At 41.8% G+C, this 12,004-nt stretch overlaps 1 protein-coding gene across 1 annotated transcript in view; it reads right to left on the bottom strand.

The window, feature by feature from the left end:
- nos1apa (nitric oxide synthase 1 (neuronal) adaptor protein a) overlaps positions 1–12,004 on the bottom strand; it is a gene marked incomplete at its 3' end in the record, with an annotated part of 171,963 nt that overhangs the window by 33,911 nt on the left and 126,048 nt on the right. The window contains exon 6 of the mRNA XM_080506953.1: positions 5,730–5,871. Coding sequence (XP_080363079.1) covers positions 5,730–5,871 — 142 coding nt within the window. The remainder of the gene's footprint in view (positions 1–5,729; positions 5,872–12,004) is intronic.

The raw sequence follows: 12,004 nt of genomic DNA, 5'->3' as shown, positions 1-12,004 counted from the left end.
ATGAGCATAAACTCAATTTTGTTGCTCATGCTCCACAACTGTGGTTTGATCATTAATTCTTTCTCAGGCCAGTAACAATTTTTAGCAACATTTCCTTTTATTTCTTCTAAACTCAAGGCAGATTTGTCACAGAACACAGGAGTAAATTACAGCATTGCTAAACACCGAGATGCGAAATTCGGGATTTCTGGAATTTCAGAATGTTCTAGAATGAATCCGACTTCCAGAACATAATACCTTTACAATTAATTACGAGCTGTCAGAGTTCTAGAATCATTTCCAGTTCTGGAATATTTTAAAGTTCTATACTGTGTGAGACTTGCAGAAATTGGTGGGGGGGTTCTTTTTTCCATGTATTGCATACAAAAATTATTTCATCATGTGTGTGTGTAATAATCTAAATGCAGTTCTCAATCCTCAGTCAAATAAATGTCATTTCCATGGCAACAGAATATGGCAGGTCAACACGTGGGTCACGAATCGAGCATCACTTGATCAATAAAGAGCTGTCATACGATGCATTAATCACGTAAATATACAATGTTAGTTTTCCCCTAACATCAAATACGACAATCTTGGTGAATACAGTGCATCCATGCATTTTTTATATTACTCAAAACAAAACGCAGTCAAATACCAAAATCTATGTAGGTTTCAAAGGTTTAGATGTGCTTTAACCCTAAAAACGTACATGGCTCTTTAAAAGTACCCCTGGATTCTTTTATCATTTATCCCAAATTCTACAATTAAAAAAATGTTAAAAAACAAAACAAAACACATTCGTAATCATAAGACTTCTTTTGCATTCAGCAGGTTTCACCATTAAATGCATATTCCTCGCGGGTTAAAATGCTGTTTTCTTCACAGTGGCTGGAACGCCTGGAGTGTCTGGATGTGGGTTCTGTTTTCTCCCTATTCTCGCAAACTGCAAAACCCAGGAAGGCTGCCTGGATGCCAGAATTCACATTTGCATTTTTTTTTTTTTTTTTTTTTTTTTTTGTGTCCAAGCAAAGTTTGTCTGAACTACCCACAGAATAGTTCCACATTTGTTTTGAGGCTATGAAAAAAGAAAAAGAAAAAAAAAAGAATGCACTGTGCTGCCAGCGTTGCCTGCCATGAAAGTCTGGGAAAGAAACAAATACTCTGGGAAAAAAAAAAAAAAACATGGGTGAAGTTTCTTTTCGAGCACTGATTAATAAAGACAGAATCGAGGTTGGACGACATGTTTACGTGCCTCAAAGTCAGAGGAGAAAATCTTAATCCCGTTTCTTTTATGGAAACTATTTTTTCTGCAATGGCATATCTGACTTTTCCACCCCTGATCAATTCAAACAAAACTCAATATTTTTTCTGGTGAAGACGATTCATATTTCCAGTGTTTTTGCTTCCCCTCATTTCACTCAGCCACTGGTGTCCTTGCTGTATTAACCTCGACTTCATTTCATTCTCACCATGTCTGAATCATCTTTATCCTCATTCGACTTCCTCCTGCTGGACGCCAACATATTTGTCCTGCCCTTCCTCCTCCTCCTCCTCCTCCTCCTGAGAAACTTGATTCCTCCACACCCTTTTCATTTTCATTATTCTTTCCAGATTTCAGGGCTTCGCCACGATTAAGACGGGGTGGACTGTGGACTCCTTTACGTTCCTAGGATACAGCAGAGAGTATTGCTGCTTCTAAGTTCCCCTCATCTCGAGCTTGTTTCATGAAACCGGTGATCTCTGAAGACCCCTCACATCTCCAACTATTCATTTTTAGTAGGTGTTACACACTCAGTCTTTCAAATACAGCCCAAACATGCGAAGGTTTCTTTTACCAGGCTGTCATATACCTGGAATCTAAACTTTCTACCGAACATGCGCCGGTGGAAAATGCCTCATTATGTGAATATTGGTGTAAATAGTTCAAGACAACAGAAGAAACCTGAAGTCTTATTCTTGTTGAACTGGCAATTTGAACAAAAACACAATTCTCTTCGGATCTAATCTTGTATATGTTACTCAGCACTGTCTAAATAAATGAAGAAATGTAAAAATTACTACAATCTGATGATTTGTCGATCAAGTTGGTTTTCCTGTTCCGCTGTCTCAGTGAAACTTCACCTCTTCTCAGCCATCGTTTGAAGTCCGAAGGCGTTTCAGCCCTTTGTTCTGGTCTTTCCCCTCCATCAATCTTCTCTAAGTTCTCCGTCCTGCCTGGCCGCCCCGTCTCCAATATCCTCCGTCCACAACAGCCTAATCCCACTCTCTCCCCTCAGCACATCCAAACATCTCAATCTGGCCTCTCTTCCTTTTCGCCCAAGCCGTTTCCATTCTGCTCAAATCGAAATAAAACAAAAAAAACCAAACATCTTCATGTCCTATCCAGACAACACCATTTTCATGTAAGATTTCCCTTTTCACTTCTGTCAATATCTTTCCGTCACACATCAACCCTGCCCCTCTTCTCCGCCTCTTCCATCATCCAAGGACCAATCGATTACATTTTGGGATGTAAACGGCAAACCGTTTCCGAATAAATCCCCCCAAAAAACTGCGAGAAACTGTCCCATTTATCTCATCGCACTACATTTACCTAGTCATAACAGCACTAATACGTCTCCCGGCCTCTCTGTAACCTGGCAGCTGCGTGGTTTCCATAGCGACAAGTCACGTTTCACACAGTGATCCGAGCTACCTAGCTCGTACTGATATGAGCTAACGGCTCACATCAATCAACGGCCCGCAATTCTCTTGATTGCTTTCCATCTTAAAGGCTTCCTTGCTTCCCAGTCTGGGTGACGCAAGTCCTTCATTACAAACGTGTTTGATTATATTGCACATTCAATGTCGAAGCTCCTCAAATAATTGCGCCGAAACGCTGCAAGGGCCTCTTTTGAGGACGGTCCTCCGTCCCCTCTCCTCCTCCTCTAATCCGCCGCCACGTTTCCTCTTTTTCTGTGTAAGTTTCCCCAAGTTTTCCCTCCAACAGGCATCCTCTTCTCCTTTCAATCTCCTCTTGCCTCTAATCCGCTATCTCCCACTTCTTTCCATCCCTTTTGTCCGACATCGCCGTGATAATTAGTTCTGCGGATAAGCTGGTTGGCGGTGCGCGACGGATCTTGTGTCACTTAACGCGCCGTGACGGCGCGTGTGCGCCGGGGCCATCGCTTTGTATGCATGTGGGGTCCCGTCACGACGAGCGTGGATATACGTTTAAGGGAGTGCGTGGGTGATCTCTGAGGCTCATCAGCATGTCGAAAGCCAGCTCGTCTCCGGAGGGCTGCAGGGGGGGGCTTCTGGAGAGAACGTTTCTCCTGCCTTGACCCTCCCAGCTCAGGGCGAAGAGGGCGTAATGACCAAACCGTGAACTCCCTCCGACTGCTGGATCGCGACGCCTGTCCTCACGCAGCCCCATCTCTGAGCCACGTGACCCCCCACCCCCGTTCGGCGGCGAAGCCCGCCACCCCGTCCCGGCATGAGGCAGCAGATAAAAGCAGCTCAGCCCGCCGGTGTTGTTGTGCCATGCTTTCTTTCTTCTGGTTGACTCATCCGTGACATTCACTCCAGCATCACCCTCTCTGGTGTGTGTGTGTGTGTGTGTGTGTGCGATTCTTGGTTCGTCAGAGCCTTCACACTGTACGAGACGATCCTAAATAATAGTTTTTTTGCAGACCGTACGAGCAGAATCCTCATGATTACACAATGACGTCGACGTGGCCACGCAAGAATGAAACGTCAGAAGCTAGCGCCATCCGTTCAGGAAAAACAAAAAACAAAAAAAATCATATTCTTATTGTTGGAGACAAATTCCAATAAAGGGAAGAGGAGAACATGGATGTGAGGGTGATTCTGAGCGTGCTTGACTGCATCACATGCATTTTTAAAAAATTGGCTTATTATAAGGTGACAAATTCGGATTCGCCGCGACGACTCCTTAAATATCAGACATAATCTGTTAATGGTCGCGGGCTCTTGATGGATCGCTCGGCCGTCTGAGAACTGAGCACAAAGCCCGACTAATTTCAGGTGCTACTATGGTTTTATTGTGAAACCATTAAAAAAAAAAAAGGCTCCAAAACCGATTTGCTTTCAATGTGAGGTGAAATTCTAAAATATTACAACACTGAAGTGAAACCACCAACATCATCTTTGCCTGACAAAGCTTTGCGACCAAGAAAAGTCATTTGTGACGACAACTTTATAAAACCAGTTTTTGAAAATTAAAGTGAAGTCGCCACAGCTTAGTTCAGTTCAGATCACTTGACCACTCATCTCTGTGGCTCCACGGTTCCGCCGTCCAATTTGCTGAGTGTGGTGGAAGCAGAACGGCGTGTGGGCCCGGGGCCAACTCTTTGACAGCGACTGATCTGATCTACAATTCAAAGAGGTTCTACCTACTTTCCCCAATCACTGGAGCCTCCTGTCATTTAAATCAAACGGAACACTATTTGAAATTCCCATGACGGTCAAGGTGTCTGGACCTTTTTGGATCACGATCAAAGAACAAGAGTGTTTTTTTGTGTGTTTTTTTTTTTATGTGAACAAAATGAAAGTGACAGCTGTGGAAAAAAACCCAACAACAACGAAAAGACACAATATCACCAGCTGTCACACCCAGACTCAGCCCAACCTCGATGTTGGGATAATTTCAAATTACAACTACAATGATTACAGCCAACCAGCTAATCGCAGTTGCCAGTTAATTGGTTGAAATAGTGGCCAAGACGAGACTTTTTACATTTGAACAGACGACCAATACCAAATATGGAGAAGCTCACATGTAAATTGAAAAGCCTTCATTGGAAACTGGGACAAACGGCTCATTTACTGCACAAAAGCACAAAGCGATAAACAAAAGAGACTTAATTATGGCTTAAAATTTCAAGAGGACTGAATGAACTACGTCCCCATTCCCAAAACCTTTTGACGAATGAATGTGTTTCGTGTTTTGGTTCCGTTTTAATAGATCATCATGATTTTGAGCCTCGTGTCTACTTGAATGACAAAATAATATAAGAAAAATTAAAAAAACAAAAATATAACATTTAGCTAAGTAACTACTTGAATTTGCTACTTTTGTCTCTTTAATTCACGCCTGTTGTATTAATATGTATTATTGTAGTACTGCTGTGATGTATATTCACTCAGCACTCGCTTGTATGACAATAATGACCTAATGGGGGTCAACTGGGTGCAAAACCGCTTCCTGTCAGCAACATAAACATCATATTGAACGTTCATTTATCCCAGTGGACTATGTTTATTACACACAGTCATTTTTCCAGCTTCTTTCCACCAGCATGGCAGAGCAGAATCACCAAAATGCACCTTTGAATCGTCACCTGAAACTCGCCCACGCCTGCCGCTACTTCGCCCTCCTTGTTTGTCTCACTCAGGAATCAACAAGTAGTAATTACTCCTCTTGAAGCGTTGAAATGCGCCGCGTGCCAAACCGTTTCAACGCGGCGCTCCTCGCCTTTTCCCCCACGCAACGGCGCTTTCAGCGACACTCTGGGAATACCTGAGCGAGCTTTTCACACGAGCAGAGGCACAAATGATCTCCCCCCCAAAAAATAAAAATGTTTTGTCACTTCAAGTCAAGATGATTCCATCAGGCTGTTATACTTTTAGTCTCTCGAACAACTTTGATTAAAATTCAAGCCGCCTCTCAAACGCACCGTGGAGCTTGTTTTTCTTTTTCCTTTTTTTTTTTTTGGGGGGTGGGGGGGGTGAGTGAGTTGGCCTACCTTTGATAGAAGAGTCGTTGCCGTTCTTGTCGCTGTGGCAGTCCTCCTGTCCGTCTGCGTTTTGCTGCGTGTGCTGCAGACTGAGCTTATGACAAACCTCGAAGGCCTGGCCGACGGTGCGAACAATGCGCATTGCTTGACTCTGGGGAGGAAAATCAAAAACAGACACACACAAAAAAAAAAATGTGGTTGTGATTCTCTGAACAGAGCTGCAAAGCGTTGCAGCGGTTACAGATAGAGGACATGCAAACATGTGTAATAGCTCAATAATTTACATTTAAACGATACAACAGTGATTGTGGATCATACGAAAATTTTTAACTTATTTAAACTAAACAGCCGTTGTTCATCTGCAAACGCTCTTTCCTTTACCGAATAGAAGTTGAGCTGCACTTTAACACGAGGCCACATTTCATCTCCAGGGAAAAGTCATTGGTTTTCGTTTCAGGAAAGTTTTGCGCTTCAAGAACACTTTTGAAAACGACGACGTTTTAAACTGAAACAATGTAGTAGACATGACAGGCCACAAGCTGGCGCTGCCGCCTCTTGTTGTGTTGAAACCATGCAACACTTGCAGATGACCGAGTTGGATCGTTATTACGGTGACTGTCAAAATAAAAGTACTAAGTCTAAAGTCAAGAAGAAGAAGGAGGAGAGGAAGAAGAAGAAGAAGGAGGAGAGGAAGAAGAAGGAGGAGGAGGAGAGGAAGAAGAAGAAGAAGGAGGAGAGGAAGAAGAAGAAGAAGAAGAAGAAGAAGAAGAAGAAGAAGAAGAAGAAGAAGAAGAAGAAGAAGAAGAAGGAGAAGGAGGAGAAGGAGAAGAAGAAGAAGAAGAAGAAGAAGAAATAATACCATTTTCTAAAAGTTCCACCTTAGGAGCCGTTTTTTAAAAAGCTTTCAGGGGCTTCAAGGGTCGTTGTCGTGTAAACGGACCCCTAAAACACAAAAAGTTTTCCGTTTTAATTTGAAAACTTTGGGTGAACTGGGCCTTAGAATAAAAACAAAAAAAAAAAGGTAGAACTGCTGCTGTCTACAGTTGAAGCTGTTCAAACTGCTGCTGCAGTTTTCAATCAAGCCTATCGATGAAAAGAACAAATATAGAAATGTCACTCCGTTCCTGCTGGAAATTATGCAGCTTCTCGCCACGTCTCCTTAACGATCATGCTCTGCGGTGAGCGAGCGGCACGGGATCCCCGGTGGAACCGTCACATTGGGCCCCGAGAGAGTTCACGTTGAGATGTATAAAGGTCATGTTTGTTACGAAAACAAAATATTAAACAAAGACGCTTTTGATAAGCTCCGTGGTTTCTGAACACCTGCCCTGTTCTCACTGCACTTCTGCCCTCTTGTATGTATGCATGTACGTTTCCCTTTGTTTCCTCCCCGTGTTTCATTATTTCTTCTGCTTCCCTCTTTTTTTTGTGTGTGCAACCTCCTCCTGACCTTCCTCCTCTGCCGCATTTAACCACCAGACACACACACGGAGATTTGATTGGCCGACGGTGCGGAGTGAATGGAGATTTGGTGCGGAGCCTAATCTGCATGTGATTGGCCTTTGTGTTTCCCCGGCCACCAAAGGTACGTCTATAGTTAATAAAAAAAAAATAATAAAAAAACAACTGAAAAGCTGTCGGTCCGGGTACATATGGGACGGCTTCTGGGTTTGGACTCGGACCACCTGTCAGTGAGTTCTGTTCTAAAATGTCCTTTTTGACTACGAGTGTGTACGTGTCTGTGCGTTTACCCACGGTTCTCATCGGAGCAGCTGCTCCCCCTCGACTCGATAGCATGAAGTGGTGCAGAAGAGGAGAGAAGGGATTCTCTAAACCACTTGTGTCAAACTCGAGGCCCGCGGGCCGAACGTGGCCCTCCACATTGTTTTATGTGGCCCACGAGGGCTTAAAGGTGCGACTGTGTCAAAATAAATATCATATGGATCCCGATAGACAGTGCAGTACAGGAGAGCGTCTGTTGGGAATAGATCATCGTTTCTGATTGTTCATATATATATACAAATATATTACCTGGGAAGATTGCAGTGTCTAAAACATCAATGCAATTTTCAACAAATAGAATTGAGAAATACAAATGATCACAAAATGTCCAGGAAGAGAAAAATTGATGCAGATGGAGGCTGTTTCATGAACGATGAGAAGGCAAATACATGTTTGTGCTTCAAGGACAAAAAACGGTTTGTCTTTTGTGCTCTGAGGCGCGTCGGTTGTCATAGAGACAATAAAGGTCCACATCTTGACACCAAGCATGGAGGTAAGTATGCCAAAGTTAGACTGAACAGAGCAACTAGCAAATGTATTTTTTTATATTTATGCAAATGCATATGGAATATTTGTAATATGAATTAGTAATAAAGTAAGTTATTTAAAATTGAGTAGTAGTTATATTATTTTACATTATATTTGGTTACATTTAGTTACATTCATATTGTCTTATAGTTAGTGTGAATGCAAGGCAGGTGAGATTCTGTTTCTGTTTATTCTGTACGTTTTTCGAATCGCTAAAACTCTGTCAATCTTCACCCGTTCGTAACCATTCCAATATCAAATCGTGCAGCTTTTTCGGCACTTTCCGGCTATGTTCCGGCTTTTTGAAATCTCATCAACTTTTTAAAATATTTCAACTTTTGTGCCACTTTTTTCCAATGTTAACGGATGGAGAAATTTTTAACTAGCTATAACTTCTTCAAATCTTAACCGATTTCAACCATTCGACTTTTAAACTGTTCAACTTTATCAACTGTTTCAACTTTTTGAAACTTTTACAACTGACCCTTTTTCAACTGTTTGACACTGTTTCAACTTTTTGAAACTTGTTCAACTTTTTGAAACTCGTTCAACTTTTTTCAACTTTTTCAACTGCTTCAACTTTTTGAAACTAGTTCAACTTTTTGAAACTTGTTCAACTGTTTGAAACTTTTTCAACTGTTTGACACTTTTTCAACTGTTTGACACTTTTTCAACTGTTTGGCACTTTTTCAACTGTTTTGCACTTTTTCAACTGTTTCAACTTTTTGAAACTTTTTCAACTTTTTCAAAGCATTCCAGTCTACCTGCCGCAGGCAGGCAGCAAAAAGCATTACAGTTTGCATTCACGCTATCATGCATTTGCCTTGGGAAACGCAGATCATCTAGCTACATTTGGCCTTCTGAGGGCAACCATGATGCTGATGTGGCCCTCGGTGAAAATGAGGGCGACACCCCCTGCTCTAAACACACCGTCATTTCCGGACTACCGTTTTTAAAGAGACACACTAATTCAAAAAGTGTGCAGTTTGCGGCAGAATTAATGTGGCTCATGTTGATTGACTGAGTGTCTCTTCATAGCGGGAATCATCATAGGGAGACGGGGGGGTCCGGTCGCCACGTCCTCACATCAAGTATCATGTATTTTAACGTTCCGAGTAAAAAGAGTGCTGCCAACTGTCGTACATTGAGAATAAAAGTCAGAATTTCCACGAGGTTGCAATTTTGGTCGATGTCGGTCTTCGTAAGGAAATTCACAGGCAGTTTTGAGACGTTTTAGGGGATCGAATGAATCGAAATTCACATTTGTCCTTCAGCAGCTTCACTTCACGAGGACATCATGGCCTCCGCTGCTCTTCAGGCTCGAGTCAATCTCACTCTCATCCTCGCTGGACAGGGACTTTCTATTCTTTTTTTTATAAGACTGGGAAACACTTGGCTCTTGGCTGTCAGCTTATCCAATAAATTCAACAATATTTGGGTTTTTTTCCTTCAATATGTTAAAAGGATTAATTCCCTCAGAGTGACCGAGATGTTTTCAAGCGAAGGATGTGTGACCAGAATGTGATTGGTATTGGAGTTTTTTGTAGTTGTTGTTATTTTTGTTTTATGTGGGCTCACACTATGTGAGTGTGTGTGTGTGTGAGCTTTGTTTAATTGTTTTTCTGTTTTGCTCATTCTACTGTTGTCTTTTTACTGTAATTATTATTGACAATGTTTGATTTGTAATATGCTTATGTGATTGAACACGGTCTGTTGGAAAAACACAATAAACAAAGTTAAAAAAACAACCCCAAAACAAACAAAAAGTTAACAATGAAAGATTTTGTTATCGGCTGTTGAGATCCCGGCGCAATAAAAAGCATTAGCTGATGAGTTCGAAGCTCCACAATAACAGTGAAGATAAAATTATATATGGGCCTTGAGCGATCACACATATTCCTCTTAATGCATTTCATTAAGCCAATTTCATAATTTTAATTTCTCTTCATTACACTCAAGTCATTGAATTCACCATTAAAAATGTGTTTCGATAAAAGAAAGTTAATCTACTTCAAATTCCACAAAGAGAAAACAACATTTCTCAGTGATTCTTCATTTATTGTAACATACTGTGGGAGTATTTTAAAGTAAGTACCGTAACTGCACATGTTAAAGAAAAATAAAACACAAGTTTCACAGCACATTTGTCTCATTTTCATGTTTTTTTTGTTGGGTTTTTTTTGCCTGGCAGGTAAGCCGGGTTGGATATGTCTGCTTATCTTCCCCTCTTTATGCCCAGCTCCAACAAGACAAGTCAAGTGAAAACAACTTAGGTGACTTCTGTCAGCTATCAGCTCTCCTGTCTGGCTTTTGTCACGGCGGCGGGGCGCAGAGGCAGAAAAGATTTGATTTGGAGGCACTGAGGCCGAACCCTCCAAACACCGCTCGTCCTCAGCTGAGCGAGCAGACAGATGCAGCCCCAACAAAATCACAACCCCGCAAAGGACAAAAGTTCCCCCCCCATGTCCTGCTTATCGACTCTGAACCAGTCTGGACTCTCGTCCCAACACAGTGTCGACGGCATTTTTTTGTGACTTCAGTCACTCAGACGAGAGATTAGGATTTATTTGTTTGAGATATTTTGGGGGAAATAACCTCCAGAACGGTGCAGTGGCTTTGTTCCCGAGTCCGGAGAGCTTTAAAAAAACCAAAAATACCAAACAATTCAGGACTGTCATTTACACTCTGTAGTTGTTTTTATTTCTATTTTCAATTAAATCATATAGCTTTGGCTTATTTACTGTGTTACAACAGAAGAAATTCTGAAACAAGACCCTCATCAAGGGGATGGGATCCTAGAAAACAGTCCAGTGCTTCCTTGTTCCTTATTATTATCATTATTGTTGACTTTATATAAGGCTGTAATAAACTCCTCTCTACAGTAAAGTATGAACTGTAGAATCGATGCATGCATTCTCTCAAAAGGCAACTTGAGGTTTGTATAAGGTCAGAAAAGGAAACGGTACAAACTGTTTTTGAGCAAATTTGGCCACTACACCAGCCGGCACGCTGGCTGCAAACTGTGGAATGGATTTCCTGACTCGTTACTCTACGTCTCATTGAGACCCGCCTCCCATCAGCAAAATCCATTCCACAGTTTGCAGCCAGCGATCAGAGCGGCAGGCAGGGAAACACATGTGGAGTCATTTCAGCAACAGACGCGGCTTCGTGGATCTGAAATGTCCGATCAGTGAATTACGTCGATATCGGAACCTGATACCGATACTGGATCGGGTCTGCCCCATCCCCAACTCACACAAGCCAAAGAAAACCAGTATAACTTTATAGAATCAACCGCAGTTTCTTCTATAATGAATGGGAACGCATTCATTTCATACGTCAAGCTGCGATCCCGAGTCAGCTTTATTTCAGTTTCATAACGGGCAAAAATTCATATTAATCTGCTAGAAGTTAAAGTGATTTATTATCAAACTTCAAAAACTCCTTGATTCGCCATCTTCTGAATAAACTGAAACAATATAATTAAAGATTATTATCTCCCTCTTGCTTATAGCAAAGAATGTAAATCCGAGAAATGTGAACACATGGCGGTGCCAGTTTAGGGGGGGGATAAAAAAAACAAAAAAACAACATTTAAATGTTTCGCTGTGAGCTATTTTCAGAGCTATGCATCACTTTGTGGAGACAAACAGTGACGACTGCGTTAACAGCCGAGACCATCAACGCCGCAGTCTGTGGCCATAAACACATCCGACCAGAATGTCTGAGGAAAATCAAGTGTTTGTTTGTTTTGTCCTCGGTTTAGATGCAGAGTGGACCGTGGGATGTAGCCGAGTGCGAAGGACGTTTTCAAACACAGAGTCATCTGTCGCGTCTCCCCACGTCTCATTATACGTGAAATCATGTAAATTGAAGAGACACACAGATCTGTTCGGCTCTGACATCCGTCATCTCTCTCCTCTAATTTTTTTTTTTCCACGAGCATTAATATCCCGGAAAAAAAAAAAAAAAAA

Source organism: Blennius ocellaris (assembly GCF_963422515.1).
Source record: "Blennius ocellaris genome assembly, chromosome: 12".
NCBI classification, from domain to species: Eukaryota; Metazoa; Chordata; class Actinopteri; order Blenniiformes; family Blenniidae; genus Blennius; species Blennius ocellaris.
The sequence above is the reverse complement of the archived record's forward strand: the minus strand, read 5'-3'. Positions and strand labels throughout refer to the sequence as shown.